The 18,948-nt window shown below is 36.5% G+C and overlaps 1 protein-coding gene across 1 annotated transcript in view; it reads left to right on the top strand.

Moving 5' to 3' along the window:
* USH2A (usherin) overlaps positions 1-18,948 on the top strand; it is a 901,466-nt gene that overhangs the window by 259,450 nt on the left and 623,068 nt on the right. The window contains exons 19-20 of the mRNA XM_081491700.1: positions 1,787-1,931; positions 18,329-18,559. Of these exons, the coding sequence (XP_081347826.1) occupies positions 1,787-1,931; positions 18,329-18,559 (376 nt within the window). The remainder of the gene's footprint in view (positions 1-1,786; positions 1,932-18,328; positions 18,560-18,948) is intronic.

Raw genomic sequence — 18,948 nt, forward strand, 5'->3', positions numbered from 1 at the left:
TTTCCCTAAGAATGTGGCAGAGGACATTTATAGAAGTGGTGATATTATCATTGTAGGATTTAAGCTTTGGCAAAGTTCTTCACACTCCTTAAAGATTAATCCCCTAAAAAAGTTTTCAATTAAATATATCCTTTAAAACTTGTTAAGATGATTCTGTATACATGATAAAGACACAGTTCATCTGAGTGACAATTTTACATGCCCCAAGCTATAGGATAAATGTCTTTTAAAAATCACATAATTTATATTAACTATATGTAGAGAAGTAAAATTTAATCAAAATTAATATTAGTCCACATTTTCTCTTTATTAGATTTCATTATGTGATCTTGAGACAGAGAATACATTGTTTAAAAAGATACAACTTTTAAAATTAAATAAATAATATATTTTATCTTAAGAACAATTGCGTTTTCTAGAAAATCTACATTAAATTTCATCAAAATTGTTCTAAATAGGATAAATTTTATAGAAATATTAAGTAAGTTTTACTCATTTCCAAGTAGTTTTTGGGTGGGGGGAAACTTTAAATCACATTGCACAAAGGAAAAAAAATTTATATCTTCAAAACCTAAGTAGCCATTTTGAAACTAGAAAAAGGATTAGTAAATCAGTGTTTGATGTTTTTCTGATTTCCAAATGTAATTGAAGGAAGTGGTATTAATGTTTTTACATTTTCTAGATTTTTAGAATCTTTAAATCCCTCTATTTCTGAAAAATTTTATGTTAACAGTGTAATTTATATTCTAATCACACTGCTTTCAAGAACTACTCAGCTTATGAAAATTTAAAGTCAATACTCAGGCATATAATCCAAATGAATTTTATTGTACTCCTAAAGGGAAAACAAAATCTGGAAATTGACTTCAAATGTAACTAATATTTAGTTATATGTAGTATTTATATGTATCGAAGATTATTTGATATACTGTTATCAATATCTCTTAGAAAAATAGTTTGTGCTCACACGTGCTGTCAGACTGTTGGTTAATGACTTTTTTCTGAATATAATCACCAGGGGCCTTTGTATCTATAGACAAAGCAAATTTACATGGTTGCTTTTGATCAGTTCTAGTTATATTGACAGACTAGCTCTTGGTGTTGATTGTTTAATTATTTGTTTATGGACCATAGAGTCTCCTTTGCTCACATTGCTATTTTCATTTGAAATTGTGTGATAAAGACAGTATTTCAAAAAAAAAGTTACTGTTTGATCAATATGCTTACACATAGTTGTACAAGAAAGGCAAATGAGAATTGACTTCATGTGGATGCTCAGTAATCTTTCCTTTTTTCTCCTCTTCCCTCCTGCGACTTTCTTTCTTTTTTTTTTTTTAAGAGCAAATGATGAGATTGATTTAATGTAGTGATGACATTTTTCTGTACCAGCTCCATCAGCTAGCATGTGGACATTACTGCACTGGGTTCATCTTGGCCAAGCCCTGTGGTTTTATTTGGACTTTTTCACAATAACAATGAGAGTGTCACCATTCTTTATCTCCACTGTCGGTGACAAGAGCCACACCACCACGCTGCTTTATGAGGCAATAACTAGGTTTCCTCATTTATCCACTCAGGAACTGGATTATTACCTCATAAAACAGTGTGATTGTACAATTATCAATTAAATCCTAGCTTGTTGAGTCCCTTCAAAAAGAAATTCCTTTTCCTAATTGTGGTTGGCAGTAATTTCCTCTGTTGAAATTTCTGGAACTTTGCTTGTCAAGCTTATATTTTTCACAATAGATATCTATTACCTGACTTTTTTTTTTTCCTTACCTTGCAGGTATTGTACACTGCTAAATCCCAAGAACTATCTTATATTGTAAAAGGACTAAAACCTTATAGGATATACAACTTTACTATTTCTCTCTGCAATTCAGTTGGCTGTGTAACCAGTGCTTCAGAAGCAGGACAGACTTTAGCATCAGGTAAGCAAGTTTTAGTAAATGTGAAAAATATATTGTGTGTTTATAAAGAAAGTCGCTTCAGTCGTGTCCGACTCTGTGCTACCCCATAGACGGCAGCCCACCAGGCTCTCCCGACCCTGGGATTCTCCAGGCAAGAACGCTGGAGTGGGTTGCCATTTCATTCTCCAAAGAAAACACCTTCAAAGCTCAATAGCAACTCTAGTTTGGACTTAATATTTGTCTTTTCAGCTTTCTCTTGCTCCCTCACAAACTCCGATTGCTACTGACCTTGACATAGTTGAACAGAAAAATAAATTTAAGAGCCTGGAGGATTCCTGAGTTGTTGTGTCATAATAAATATAATTAGATGCAGAGTGACTCTAGGACTCAGCCACCACCCTAAGTCCTAAAGGTGTCCCAACAATTGTTTGAAGTATTTAGGAGGCTTCTTGTGAGAATTTGGAATACTTCTCTCCTCAGTCTTAACCTTTAGTGTGGGATTGGGTCTACCCATTCCTGCCCCATGGAGCTAACAGCAGACATCCATAAGTTAGTAGGCTGCCCTGGTGTCATATTTTGCCTTTATTGGATAGGCAGTAGTGTTCTTATTATCTGTTTATTATAAATGTAAAGTTCCTAGGTGCATAAAATTGAAATAAAAAACTTAATATCAAGTATAATCTAGCAGGAGATGGCTTGTATAATTTTTTGTTTGCTTCACTTAGAACAAATTAAGTTCATACTAACTTGATTACATGTATTATTAACACCTATATACCCAATTACCTACAAGTTAAGATATTTTCAAATCAGTTTCTCTGTCAGCATCCAACAAGGCTTAGTTTCCTGGCACTCTTTAAGGAAATGTCCAGATGTGAAGAGGTTATGAGATTTCTAGCAAACATATTTAGCTATGAAATATTCCTCAGACCTTCTTCCTTACTGTTTCCATATAAAGCTCCACAGTTTTTGTTATATTTTGTTTTAGTTCTGGAAAAACTTGTTTGGCCCAAGTTATCTTATATTAATATACAACAAATATCAAATATAGCAAGTAATTTTTCTTCAAATTTTCTGTCAGCGAGGAAGACTCCAAAGTTTCAAGAAATTATGTTTTATTATCTGCATGAGTGAACTCTGTGTTTTTCACATATTTAACCTATATGTACAAATATTTATGGAGTACCTAGCTTGAACAAAACACCATTTTCCTGTAAGCCTGTACATTTATTTGTTGTTATATGTTATGTTATTAGAGAGCTACAGAGTGTAGATAATAGTATCTGTCTCCTTTAGGAAAAATGATACAAGTGGGTGATGAGAACAAAAATTAAAAGAGTAATCAGTCCTGAGGGCCAGAGAAAGTGAAAACAGAAGCCACATGACCTGAAGATTGGCCCGAGGCCTAGTGGAGGATAAAGGGACCCCAATCATGTGCTTAAGCAGAACTGAAATCACAGCTTTTCAGGGCTTTAAAACATTTAAAAGTCATCTAGGGTGACCATCTCGCCAATATTAATACATCTCTGGGAACATTGCTTCCAAGTGTTTGTCTGCCGTGTGTTTGATCCTTTAGTAGTAGAGAAATTACTACCTCTCCAGCAAATCAGACCATGTGTAGTGACCTCTTTGAAAAGGCAATTTTCAGACGGATAATGATCCAAAATATTTCCTTCTGGCTTCTATTGAACATTCTCCTTCCAATCCCTTAGGGGCTTTCCTCACTCTAATTCATATTCCTCATGACATCACTTCCGATAACATCTTCAATAATAATACCTCCCACCCAAGTCTTCTTTCCTTCAGGTTGTGTACCAAACTACCTCCCACCTGCACCTTACCTGCTCCAGTTTGTGACACTGTTAGGACAGGCTCTTTCCTCTAGATGAGATCTACTCTTGTCTTTTCATAGACACAATCTGAAAGAACTGAATTAGGGGCATGCTGGTCCCTAGAGACTAGACAGATCCTGGAGATAGAAAGTGAAAAGCAGGGAAGATGTCTGTAGAGTGGCATCCTTCCTGCTTAAAGCACCAGCTATTACATCTGTGTGAATATTGTCCTCAGTGGTTTCAGCAAGTGTTCCTGTGATATGGAACTCACCCCCTCCCAGTGGTCTATGCTCTTGTTTTAATCTCTGGTGAGGATGCTTAAGGCCACTCTATCTACTGGAAGATGAGTGGAGTAGAACTCATCTAAGCCCTCTCAGTGTTCTCTCTCTGACTCTTTATCCCTGAGAACAGAACTTGGAAACTTCTCATATTCTCTGAAAGGCATGAGATGCACAAGTTCATTGACTTTTTCAAATAAAATTTACTCACACATCTAAGGGAAAAATGATAAGCCAGAATGCCATGACTTGAATTTGGGCTCTGCCATCTACTAGCTTTATGACCTTAAGTAAATTGCATAATCTCTGTGCCTTTGTCTTCCAAATTACAAATAAGGATACCCTGTTTTTTAGTGTTCTCCTGAGGAATGAAAAGAGTGAATACATGTTAAATATTTAAGGCGGTGTCTAGCACAAAGTCAAATCTCAAAACAAATTATTTCTATCAAGGTTTTTGTCATAACTATTACATAATCTTTTTATTAGTCACAGTGTTTTATAGAATTTCTGTTGTCAAAGTCATGAAGTTTTACTTTGCAACATTGTTTCCCAAACATTATTTTAACATAAATGTAACAATGGAGAGTCCTAAAACTAAGGATTCAATGGCAAAAGTAAACTGTTGGGGACTAACATTGAAAAGCATCATTTTTCAGTTCTGTGAGGAGCATGTTGTCCTGAATTATGACATGTATTTCAAGATTTTGATCAAAAACTGCACATTTCAAATTTGTTGTTTACAATATAAAGTTAATAATGTGCCATACCATACCACTGCTATGTTTTGTTGTGAATGCTCGATTCACTAAGTTTCTATTAAGATTCTAATTTCTAATTTCAGGCACTAGGAAGTGGGGTGAATTCTAATAGAAACCATTCTTGCTTTAATGGTGTATGTATTAAGATGTTGACATATAACAAGTAGGATTAACACCTTGGAGGAAAGGATAAAAGAAAGCTGTGGGTGCAGAGAATATGGGATAGGTGACTGATTTAGCAGATTGGGAAATTATGTCAGGTTAAATGGCATTTGAGGTGGACTATAAATACTTGGTACAGATGTTTATAGATATTTTTTGAGTTTATATCATGTGCTTGTTGCTGTTTCAGATGCTGTTCCATACTGACATGATGAAAGCTGGGGATTATGATGATTTCTCTGTCAGCAGAGTATAGTATAGTATAGATTAGAAGAGAATGTGGAAATAGAGTCTGGTAGACATTCCAAGGGGGCTTCCCTGCTGGCTAAGCAGTAAAGAATATTCCTGCCAGTGCAGGAGATTTGGGTTCAATCCCTGATCTGGGATGATTCCCCTGGAGAAGGAAATGGCAACCCATTCCAGTATTCTTGCCTAGGAAATCCCAGGGACAGAGGGGCCTGGTGGGCTACAGTCCATGGGGTCAAAAAGGGTCGGATACGACTTAGTGACTAAAAACAACAGGACATTCCAAAAAAGTCATGAGAAAGTAATTAGATAAATACAAAGAAATATTAGAAGAAGAAATGGAATGGATCAAGGAAAAGAAATCCACAGGTTAAGAAGAGGGAGGAACTGAAGGTGACAGTAAATATCCTAGACCATGGTGATGCCACTAAATGTAATGCAAATAACGAAGAAAGACCATATGGGAGAAATATAGCCATGAGTTTCAATTTAATTATTTGACCAAAACATATCATGACAATTATAACCAGCCAACAGCAGAAAATGCAAATCTGGAGCTTAAGAAGGATGTAAGTTTTATAATTGCCTGCATATAAAAGGAGGTAAAACTATGGATGGTAATGTATTAGTGAAGGCAGAGAAAATACAAAAGAAAAGTTTACACCTCAGTGAATGCTCACGTTCTGGGAGAAAGAGAAAAGGAAAAATTAAAGAGACAGAGACATGGTCAGAGTTAGGTATAGAATCTAGAAAGAGCACTATTCAAAAAGTCAAGGGCAGAGAGAATTCTGGAAGAATGTCAGTAGAGTCACAGACTGTAGGGAAAGGGAAAGAAATGTAAGATACAAGGAATGTGGGGTCATTGATGACCCCCTGGGCAGCACTCTGATTAGCATAGTCAGAGCAAAAGCTGGGAGGTAAAAAAAGTAAACAGTTGCAGAAGATGGTAAGTTTTATATGTGTAGTTTTTTGTTCTTTGCCAAAATGTTCCTTCTACTCAATTTCCATAAAAATATACATTAATTTTGTTCACATGTGAGATCCTTTCTTTTCTGAGAGAGGAATTAGTGTTTTTCTGGGAAAATTTTTATTTCTAAATCTCTTAATTTATCTTGTCAGAACTCTGTGGCTTTTCATCTGCCAGACAGGGAATGAAGTCACTTACATGACAAAAGTATGGAAAAATAATTTTTGCTTGCCGCTTGATTTATGGTAAAATGCATTGTTTTCAGGGATGTTCACCCCAGGGAAAATGGACTTGTTTTTATTAGAATATAAGGAAAACCTCAGAAATTACAGATCCAATATCCTTCTTGCTTCCTTTGTTTTCAGTAGATAAATAGGGTGTTTCTTTGTCTTAATTTTCCTAGGATTAAACATCTGTGTAACTGATAGATTTTAAGTCACAGAAATAAACAATGAGAAGGTCAGTGCTTTTGAATGGTCAACAGATTTGTTGTAGGAAAGGAATAAAAGTTGACTTGCAGCACTATGACTCTTCTTGCTCTGTCTCTTCCAGTAATAAAATTATGGTTTGGAGGGTACATAATTCCAATAGATCTGTGGGAAATTTAACTCTTAAGTCGAAATGTAGTTCATGTGAGTGAATCGCCAGGGATCAGAATGACCATTTAAAACCTCTGAAAAAGAGCACCAAATGCAATTCTCCCAGAACGTCCCACCCTCACCTTCTCCCTCAGAGTCCATAAGACTGTTCTATGCATCTGTGTCTCTTATTCTGTCTCGCATATAGGGTTATCGTTACCATCTTTCAAATTCCATATATATGCATTAGTATACTGTATTGGTGTTTTTCTTTCTGGCTTACTTCCCTCTGTATAATGGGCTCCAGTTTCATCCATCTCAGTAGAACCGATTCAAATGTATTTTTTTTAATGGCTGAGTAATATTCCATTGTGTATATGTACCACAGCTTCCTTATCCACTCGTCTGCTGATGGACATCTAGGTTGCTTCCATGTCCTGGCTATTGTAAACAGTGCTGCGATGAACATTGGGGTACACGTGTCTCTTTCAATTCTGGTTTCCTCGGTGTGTATGCCCAGCAGTGGGATTGCTGGGTCATATGGCAGTTCTATTCCCAGTTTTTTAAGGAATCTCCACACTGTTCTCCATAGTGGTTGTACTAGTTTGCATTCCCACCAACAGTGTAAGAGGGTTCCCTTTTCTCCACACCCTCTCCAGCATTTATTGCTTGTAGACTTTTGGATAGCAGCCATTCTGACTGGTGTGAAATGGTACCTCATTGTGGTTTTGATTTGCATTTCTCTAATAATGAGTGATGTTGAGCATCTTTTCATGTGTTCATATGTGAAACAGAACACCATTCCATGTTCAATGCATGAGACAAATGCTCAGGCCTGGGGCAATGGGATGACCCAGAGGGATGGGATGGGGAGGGAGGTGGGAGGGGGGTCCATGAAGGGGAACACATGTAAACCCATGGCTGATTCATGTCAATGTATGGCAAAAACTACTACAATATTGTAAAGTAATTACCCCCCAACTAAAATAAATAAATTTATTTTTTAAAAAAAAGAAAGAAAAAGAGCACCATAAATTGGAAGGAATATTCAGCTTTTCTGAAGCACTGAATCATGAAAATATGTTTTTTTCCTTAAACCTCAGTCACAGAAATCAAAAAGATACTTGTTAGATATATCTGTTTCATTAAAAAGCTTGAGAATTGCAATTTGCTCTCTTTCAAGTGTTTTTTCGATTAGATGTATCATTAGAATTGGCACATTTCATCCAAAATGTTTATCACTACTCCTTTAGTTTGGGTGCCCATGAACAGTTCCAGAACTGATTTGAGAGAGGTACTTTCCCAGGAGCAGCTGCAACTCTATTGCAAAATCTTCAAGAAAGTGTGATGGGTGGCTTTGGAGTTGCTTCTGGGTTTTATATGGGTCATGAGCTGATGGACTGGGCCCTTAGAAGCTTCTAGTCCTTTTCTTTAAGATTACCCTTTTAATCTAATAACTCTGTACATTTCCATCCTTTGTGAACTAAGTACAAATTAAACCTTCCTTCAGAGAAATTCCTTTTGGAGATCCATTCCTGGAGGAACGATGTCCTATTTCTCTTACCCATCAAAAACTGACCTCTACACTACAAGCTTAGAAGTGCCCATTTCCCATTAAGCAAGTAATTAGTGGTGCATTAAGTTTTCTGTCTGAATCCATCCAAAGTAGAATGTATGGGTTGTTTGCTGCTGGGTTGAAAACACACATTGTTTTGTATGCAGGTACATAAGTCTTTTCATTGTAAATAGGACCCAGAGTGATTAAACAAGCACTCTTAATATGTTAATTTATAATTTTAATTACAACAATCTTGTATATATAGTCATTAGTGAATACTAATATAAATATTTTTCTATCTTTTTATTCATAATGCATAAACCAATCATCCAGTTACTTCTCTGAGGTTGCCTGTTTTTGTTTCATAATACAATCTTTGTTCTTAGTTATGAATGCATTTTGTTCATTCCTGTCTTGAATAATCCCTCATTAAGCTAGTTACTTTCTGCTCCATGCTAAAAAGGAAAAATTATCATGCAAATGTGGCACGCCATATTAAAAAGCACATTACCAAACACTTTTGTTGCTGTCCTTCAATTAGTTTCCCTTCTTTGAATTTAATTCCATTTGTTGTTAAACTACCAACTTGATGTATGGACTCATGAATCTCAGGCTGCTGCCAAGAAAGTGGGGGGAAAAAAATCAAAGCCTCTTCGAAGAGCTGCAGAGGCGAGCTGAAATGAATTTGCTTCACCTTTGACAAGAACACTTGAACAGCAGTGAAATCCTCTGCTGATTCAACTTGGCTAATTATCCAATTATTTATTTCAAGAATAAAGGCTCTGTTTTACAATTAGAGAAGTGTAAGGCAATCTGAGAAATTTGGTAATGACAGCTGACTTAAGTCACTTCTAAGATAAACAGTATCTGTGCAAACTTGTCTCACCCAGTATTTCCAGGCAGCCGTTCTCACGTCTTAGCATCAGGGAAATCCTGAGAGTACGCAGAAGGGCTGGTTTTGTTTGTTTGTTTTGCTTTTTCAACAACAGAAATTATTTTGCACTTCTAACCACCATGTCAAATTTCCATGGCTCTCAAGCAATGTTGAAGTTGTATTTCTCTTGATTAAAAGCTTTTGGTTCAAAGCAATACTTTTTAATTGCCTAATGATATAAGTCAGTTCTTAGGAAAGAACCGCACATTTAGGAGTTCATTTGCAATATAACTGAAAAATTCATTGCATGGCAGTAAAACAATTTACTGTTAATTACAAGGAGAAGAATTTGCTGTAGCATGCTCACAGATTGCCATGAATCATGCAGCACTCCTAGAGATTTATAACAGATGTGTAAGTGGGATGAATTAGCAGGGTTTAATAACAGAGACACAAATCATGCAGACTTCAAGGAGCTTTAATTGATATACTAGAATGTGACGGGCATGAATCACTCAGCCATTCAACAGCACTGTAACATATGGTCAGCTCAATATGCTGCATCTGAAATCGGTTGGTGAGTCGTTGGTTGTCCCATATGGTGGAAGCAATATATTTTTCATGATTCAAAAAAATACATCCATTTTTTTTTAAAGAAATTTGATTGCAAAGCATGTTTGTTATTGAACAGTCAGTTGAATGCCAAACTGGGGTTTTTTATAATGATTTTTTTTTTTGACGTGGCAGCTTCCCAAAATAAATAGCAGCTACTACTTGTAATACCAGATCGTTGGAGACGTTATGAGAACCAAATCGGTGCTTGTTGGCAGGCTTGATCCACAGTAAAACCTACAGAAGAGTTCAGCCGATGAGAGCTGAGATTGTTAGGGAAATCCTTCAGATTCTGGCAAAGCAAATCAAATGAAAGGGATGATGTCAGTCTCATAGAAGTTCAGGAATGCCCAGATTTGCAACAAGAATAGATGGAATTGAATGAGAGACCTTTACTTAGCAGGATAGGAAAGTGGCTGTGATAACACTGGAACCCACAGTGTAACAATTGGATACAACATTTTAAAAAGCAACCTCTTAATTAAAGGTTCAGTCCTCTGGGAGCATTCTAAAAAAATCCTGCAAGAGCATCGCATCAGTGGTAGTACCAATCTCATGTTATCCCTGAATGATTATTTCAGTGTAGGAAAACAGGCAACCCTGGTGCAGACCAGGAGCTGGGAGGATGCAATATCTTTTTATGGAAACTAGGATCTGGCAGCTTTGGACAAAGCTTGTGTAGCATTAGTAAATCTGACAGACTTGAAAAAGGAATATTGCAGCCTTAGAACTGTGGCTGCCAGAATTTAATGTCAACAATTAAAATTTATTTTGATCCTTACCTACTGTTTATTACTGTTTGTATACACAACAGACCTTACTAATACAGACATGCACTATTAGATGGAATTACCATCTGTTCAGAGTGAAATGCTGGCATCTGTCTTAGATGCTAAAACTAAAATGATATTATTTCTAACAAAACAAAATTAACTGCTTTTTACTCACCAACTTTAATGTTGAATGTGTGCTGTGCCCAAGGAAAAGGCTTGTTGATACACTGTGTAATGACCTTTGTTGCCAGGTCTGTATTTAGATAAGTGACTTTCATGAGACCTCTGTTGACCTTTCTGGCACAGCAGAAATGGCATGTGGAAATCACACTTTGTGAAACACTGTTTCAGTTTTCTGATGTATTAACCACAGTGAGGCATTAAAACAGCACAATTAAAATGTGTAAGAATTGAAATCGACTATTGTATGCAAAATATTTTGATATGTCCTAAATAAATGCAAGGGAAAATCTACACTGAAATTCATATGAACAAAGTTACCATGCACCTATGGTGACTCCTTTAGGGGAAAGTAAGCTGTTATCTTCTCTGGTGGACTACTGTTAATTTTCTCCTACACGGACACCTAGGAAAGATTTATACTCAGTACCCCCTCCTTTATTTTAAGCCTAAGTAAGATCTCTAGCTTTTCAAAGTTAGAGAATTTGGAGTATCAAGGACAACGGTAGTTTCCATGCTGATGTTGGATCCATGATGCCACTTTCTGAGAAGCCTGACTTCAGTTCTATATATCACAAAATAATAAATTCTGTCACACTAACGTTTAATGCATGTACACAGTGCATTAACTGTAACTGTAGTACATTTATTTGTGCTAGAGGAGACTTGAAAATGATTAAAAAATCAATACTTTGCTGTCAGAGAAGCAAGTGTTACGATGCATTTAAGTAGTTAATTGCATAAGCCCTATAAAAGCTTCAAGTTTGGGTAGGAAGGATGCCATAATTACAGTCCAAGCAACTACCTTTTATTAATGGGGGACTTTAGGGAACAATGCTTGTTGTCATCGCTGCTGTTATGTGCAGTTCAGAAATCATGGATACTCACCCGCTTTACGTGTAGGATGCAAGTTGTGTGCAAATTATTGAGGATCACCAGTATGACAGCTTGTTAAGGTAGTATATATTCACCAAGAAGGTGATTCGCCTTAAATTCTTGAAAACCAACGCTTTCTGGACTTTCTTTATGTCGTAAAACACATAGAAAAATCATAATGTTTGTGTGCCATGTTAAAGAACAAGGTAACTTAGAGTTGCAGGGGTAAGTTGGCTGGGTTCCTGGAGGGATGAGGGACCTGTATGTCCAACACCCCTTCATGATTTACTCCTGAGAAGCACTACTTGCAAATGTTCAGCCAGAATTTTCTAACTGGAAGAGATCATAGGTATAATTGGGTCTGTCATGCTCTTCAATAAATGAGATACTAGCCAGCAATTCTACCCCTGAGTACATATCTGAAATAAACAGAAGCACTAAGTTGAAAAGACTCATGTACCCCAATGTTCATAACAGCATTATTTATAATTGACAAAATATGAAAGCAACCTAAGCATCCATCAACAAATAAATGCATAAAGAAGATGTAGTACATATCAGTTCAGTTCAGTCACTCAGTCGTGTCTGACTCTCTGTGACCCCATGGAACGCAGCATGCCAGGCTTCCTTGTTCATCACCAACTCCTGGAGCCTGCTCAAACTCAGGTCCATTGAGTCGTTGATGCCATCCAACCATCTCATCCTCTGTCATCCCCTTCTCCTGCCTTCAATCTTTCCCAGCATCAGGGTCATTTCCGTGAGTCAGTTTTTTGCATCAGGTGGCCAAAGTATGGAGTTTCAGCTTCAGCATCAGTCCTTCCAAAGAATATTCAGGGCTGATTTCCTTTAGAATTGACTGATTGGATCTCCTTGCAGTCCAAGAGACTTTCAAGAGTCTTCTCCAGCACCACAGTTCAAAAGCATCAATTCTTTGGTGCTCAGCTTTCTTTATAGTCCAACTCTCACATCCGTATATGACTTCTGGAAAAACCGTAGCTTTGACTAGATGGACCTACATATACCTGGTGGAATACTATTCAGCCATTAAAAAGAATGAAATTTTGCCAATGAGACAACATGGATGGACTTGGAAGGCATTTGTTAAGTGAATTAAGACAATATTGTATCACTTATATATGGAATCTAAAAAAAAATACAACAAACTAATGAATGTAACCCAAAAAGCAGCCACACAGATACAGAGAACAAGCTAGTGGTTACAAGCAGGAAGATGGAAGAGAGAAGTTATATCATAGGGGTAGGAGATTGAGAGGTCCAAACTATTATGTATAAAATAAGCTACCAGGATATATTGTACAAAACAGGCAACATAGCCAATATCTTATAACTGTAAATGGAGTATAGCCTCTAAAAATTGTGAATCACTCTGTTGTACACCTGTAACTTGTATAATATTGTAGATCAACTAAACTTCAATAAACTTTTTTTTCCAAAAAATGAATGCACAAAATACTTGACAGAGAGACCAAATAATGGATTAGCCAATGTTCCATAAGTAGGGTCTTAAAGGACCAGCCTAGAAACTAAGTTTTATCCTTTCCAGATCAGTTCCACTATACAACTTCTCTCTTGAAGGAGACTAGTAAACAAAGAAGGGAATGGGAAAATTGGTGCTGTGTTCTTTCCTCAGCCAGAGAATAGACCAGTCAACAAGGTCTATCTGAGTGCTGGGAGATCTCGGAAAGTCAGGAGGAGAATCCTTTCCTCTTCTGAGCCTGACTGGAGAGTGCTTGCTAACTGGGAAATCATGGCTTCATGATCAACCTGGATATCATGTCTGAGTCCTGGTCCCAGTGCCCTTTTTCACAGGTGTTTGTGGCTAGCAGTGTTTGGCAAACCACATTTCCTGTGACGGTTTGCATCTCTGAGAAAAAGTCAGAATCATTTTTCACTGACAAGATGCCTGAGGATGTCATATATTAGTGTTCCCCTTACACCCCGGAAATGAGGAAAGGCTTTTATTCCTAGATTGCCATCTTCCTAGTAATTGAGGATGCTTGAAGATGTTGACACAGCCATGCAGTCTTCATAGAGAACAAACTCTTCCTTGAAAACATGGATTCGATTTTAAAGAGCTGTCATCAGCAAGAGCTTCTGCTCATTTAGTCTTCAGTTCTTACCCTAAGATGCTCAAACTCCACACTACATAAATTTTGCAAGTGTAAATTTATGCATTATGATATGCTATTAATCAGATTATAAAGTAATAAAGGCTGCATAAAAAAGAATATATATTACAGAGTGTTTTGTAAAAGAATGTTTATAAGTAGAAGAGTGAGACTAGAAATTGGATTACAGAGCTGATGCAAAAAATACAAGAGCATTGTAATTTTATTCCAAGTGGAAACAGAATTTGTATTTTGTTATTCTTTGAAATGATGGATATTGAAGTTTATAAGAGGATTTTCTAAGTAAATACAGATAGATTCTGAATGTGAATGAATTGAATCATTTTATAATATGTAATATGAAAGATACTTTATTGGCTAGTTATAATAGTGCCTTGTGTTTATATAGAAATTTGCTTTATAAAACCTAACATGATTATATTGTTTTTAAAAACTTTTATTTTCAAAGTGTCTCACTGAAAATTTATTCTTATATTGTCTGAGGGAAACCTGAGGCACATCATTTTGAAATGTTTTTCTAAAATCAGGCAGAATTGGATTGAAAAAAGTGAAAATTATAATCTCTAGAAGGTTCCAATGACTTTTCTATAATCCCATAATGTCTCTTAATTTATTGCTTTGTGATAAGCAAATGTATACCTATAATCCATCCACTTTGGTGATCCGAGATTTAATCTTCTATTCCCTGGTCTCTTAGTGAGTCTAAGTTTGTATGCATGTGTTTAATAGTTCAGGAGTATCTATTTATCTTATTAACATTCTGTTAATACTTGTGAATGAGACCAGTCTCATTTAGTTGATTGAAATTCCCTCTCTAGTAATAAGGGAACTCTGAAGATAATGACGAAATGCTCATCCTTTCCAGTGGCCTGGTAGACTCCAAGTGAAACTATAAAAGACAGCTGAGAGGTGTTATTTATTTTTTAACAAGTGAATAAAATACACACACACACACACACACACACACACACACACACACACACGCATTCTAGGTCTACTCCTCTGTAGTTGACCTCCTAAGAATATTGTCATTGCCCAGTAGAATAATTCTCCTGTGAATCTAGAAGAGATGCTTGCCTACTTGTTAGAGTTTAAATAGTCGACATTAATTTTAGTGGATTCTTAATGCAGAATTGTCCTTATTGATTACAATCATTTTGTCATATTTTTAAAATTGCATGCTCTCAATTTTAGTAGATATTAAAACAAACATCCCCTCCACAAAAAAAATAAAACAACTGAGTTGTTGGCATTCCTTTTGCTTTGTTTGATTCTGAAATTATATTCTTGATTAAGAAGTGATTATGGATGATGTATCATTGGGGTAAGGGTTTTGAATAAAATAATGGTACAAAGCTTCATTATCTCCTTCCAGCTGGGTGATTGGAGTAAAGTAAAACAGTATCAAATGTCAAACAAGTGGGACCTTGAGAATGCAGCTGCTTTTAAATAAGAATAAGTTTGTTTTCTACATCTGTGACTCTGTAAATAATTTCATTTGTAACATATTTTTTGGATTCTACATATAAGCGCTGTCATAGGATATTTGTCTTTCTCTGACTTCCTTGAATCAGTATGACAATCCTCTAGGTGCATTCACATTGCTGCAAATGGCGTGGTTTCATTGTTTTATATGTACTGCATCTTGTTTTTTCATTTCTCTTTTGATGATGTTTAGATTGCTTCCATGTCCTGGCTATTGTAAATGGTGCTGCAATAAACATTGGGGGAAAGGGGGAGGGATACTTGGGGGATTGGGGTTGATATATATCCCCAACTATACATAAAACAGATAACTAACAAGGCCTACTATACAGCATAGGGAACTCTTCTCAATACAACGTAATGACCTATATGGGAAAGTAAAAGTGAAAGTGTTAGTCACTCAGTCATGTCCAACTCTTTGCTACCCCATGGGCTGTAGCCCACCAGGCTCTTCTGTCCATGGCATTCTCCAGGCAATAATACTGGAGTAGGGTGTCATTCTGTTCTCCAGGGGATCTTCCTGACACAGGGATCGAACCCAGATCTCCTGCATTGCAGGCAGATTCTTTACTATGAGCCACTAGGGAAGCCCCTATATGGGAAAAGAATCTTAAAAAAAGAGTGGATGTATGTTTATGTATAACTAATTCACTTTACTGTACAGGAGAAACTAACACAACATTGTAAATCAACTATACGCCAATAAAAATTTTTTTAAATTTTAAAATAAAAAGAAATAATAATATTCTTCTGCTATTAAGAAGTATAGGAGGTTTATTCATAATTTCATGAAATAGTTAAAATGGAATTTCTATTCTCAACACATCAAATATATATAATTTGTGATTTGCTAAGTCTTTACTGTCCAGCATGATAGCTATATATATTACTATTTAAATTTAAAATTAATAAAATTAAAAGTTCAAGCCCTTAGTTTCAATAGACACATGTCAAGTGTTCAGTAATCATATACGGCTAGTGCTTATTGTATTAGACAGTACAAATCGAGAATATTTTCACTGAGAAAGTTCAATTGAACATCTCTGAAATAGATGATATTTTTCAAACTAAAAAGTTCAAGTCTTTGTATCCTAGATCATTAGGGAATCTTAAGTGGAATACAGAAAACGTAGCAGAAATACTCAAAATTCCTCTTCTGTGCTTCTAAGTAGCAAAATTTAGACAATATAAAAATATTTAATTGGTCCTTCATTGCTTCCCTGAGCCCAAAACTCAGAAATCTTTGACAGTCCTTCCTCCCAGTTAAGCTTATAGCCAGCGATGGCTTGCTAAAAATTTAATAGAAAGATAGAACTCCAAACTCTGAAGATGAGCTTAGTGAGAGAAGAAATTTCTGCATGGCTTAGCTTTTTGTTTTGTTTTAGATTATTTTCAAGAGAAATCATAGCATATAGAATGAAATCTTTGAGAGCCCACCATTTAGCTCATTTTTGGCAAAGAATAGTAAAGGAAATCATGCATAAGATTTATATAAGAATAAAAATACCACATAGTTCACAGTGGCAGAAGATGAACAAAATTGTTAATTATCTAAGTTGTTAAACTTTTTGCTCGGCACACTTTCCTCTTTACTAAAAGTGAAAATAGAATCACAATTAATTGTTTCTCTTTAGAAAGCTGGCCAAGCTTTCTAGAAAGTAACATGGTAATTGTTCTAAGTTGATTTAAGGTAAATTTGTTTTCTTGGTTTAAGGGTATTCGATTTTATTCACATCATTTTCATTCACATTTATTGAAACAGACAAAGACTTTGTGCCTATACAAGGCTGTGTTAATACAAGTGTAAACTAAAGTCCACAGCTTTAGTTTTGGGTCCTTAGTAAATAAGCTTGGTGATTATGACATGTGATTTTTTTAATTCACTTTCACCCCTCAAATCCAGCTGACACACTCACAGTGGATATTAATCTCATCCTACAGACTCTTTAAGAAAATAAAAGTCAAAATGGGCCTTCATTTTCAACAACTTGGTTGTTAATCTGATCCATTTCCAGTAGGTTTTAGGGGAAGTCTTAGATCTGTCCCTCTGAGGATTTGCCAGGAGGCTCCACAGAATTTCCAGTGTCCCTGAACCTCAGATCATGCTGTGGCCCCAGCATGCGTGTGAGCACAGGGTACTGACTGCCCAAGGCTCAGGCTCCAGCTAGTGGCTGTGTGGTCTTTTTAGGACCCTTGAGGCTGCCCAAAGTCTGTGGTGCCCAGAGAAGAGTTTGCAACCCCCTGAGCTCTCAGGCTTATTTCTTCCATGTGGATGCTTTGTTTTGTTATCAGAGCAGCTTTTGCTTATTTGTTTAATTTAGACCAGTTTCTAAGCTTTAAAAAAATCAGAAAATTACACAAAAAATGACTTTTAAAAAAACAAACTAAAAGATTTGGCGACATTGGGTCATCATTCCTGAGTCATCCATTGGCTGGCATGAATTGGTGACCATTCACCCTCACCTGGTTTTTCTCAGTCCCCACACTTTCCCTCGTCTCCCTAACTAGCCCATTTCAAACATTTCCTTTGCCTATTTGGCTTCTGTGAATCGCAGCCCTGACTTGATACCACATTAAGACAAGGGACTCTGCCCTTTGTGATCGGTAGACATTAGCTGGTAGTCACTGGCTGCAGGATTCACAAGGGATCCTGTAGCTTCCACTCAGGCAGGGTAATTCTCTGAAAAAATGGAGCAGCCATGAGCCACTAGAGACCAAGCACAGAAGATGGAGCACTGAAGCACCCGCTTGGGAAAGGGAATCTGGGTGGGGCAGCCAGTGTCTGTTATATATAGTGTCTGTGTATAGTGTCTGTATATAGTGTCTGTTAGGTAGCAAGAAAAAATAGATAAAAATACAAGAAAAAACTCTGTTTAATAAGAGTATTTGTTAGTCATCTAAATTTTCTTTAGTTGCCTTTAATACAAATCATATCTTTTGTTTTCAGTTCCTTGAACCGTAGAAATCCTTGAGACCATAATTGATTTGGAGTATGATGTACACAAGGGCATGTGAACATATATGTACATATCAGTGTCTAGATATGGAAGCCAAGTTCTTGACAGTAACAAGGGTTTTCTAATATTTAGCACCAGCCCAACTGAGGCCACCTCTGGTTGAAGGAATCAACAGCACAACCATGCATCTTAGGTGGCTGGCACCTGAAGAGCAGAATGGACCTTCTCCTGTGTATCAACTGGAAAGGAGAGAGCCATCTCTACCAGCTCCAAGGGCCACGGTGACGAAAGGGACTCGCTTCACAGGACATGGATATTATAAGTTCCCCAGCTCCACTCACCCAGTCAATACAGACTTCACAGGTAAGTGTGCTTGATGTCACTTTTCTTATGAGGCACTAAGCCCCAAAGTATTTTCTATTATTCTAATACTCCTTTTCAATGAGTTTTTACTATGCCTGTTTATAGAGATGCTAATGTAGTCTTTTTATAATTTAGCTTGATTGTGTCAACATACTTTTCTTTTTAGCATTCTGGGTAAAAAAGAGGGGTAAGTGGAGGAAAAAAAAGAAAGAAAATGATGTGGGAAGGCAGCCTTATTGAATCAAAGTATGTTGTGGACATGATTCTTGGATGCTATTTACCAGAATGTGTTCCTCAGAGTATTATTCACTTCCTTTGTGGAAAAGAGTTCTGTGGCAAATGAGTTTGAGAAATGCCCCACCTATTGGAGGTGCTTAGTACACATTGAG

The sequence above is a fragment of the Giraffa tippelskirchi genome, chromosome 5 (assembly GCF_054371585.1).
Source record: "Giraffa tippelskirchi isolate mGirTip1 chromosome 5, T2T-mGirTip1v1.2.pri, whole genome shotgun sequence".
In the NCBI taxonomy this organism is placed as follows: Eukaryota; Metazoa; Chordata; class Mammalia; order Artiodactyla; family Giraffidae; genus Giraffa; species Giraffa tippelskirchi.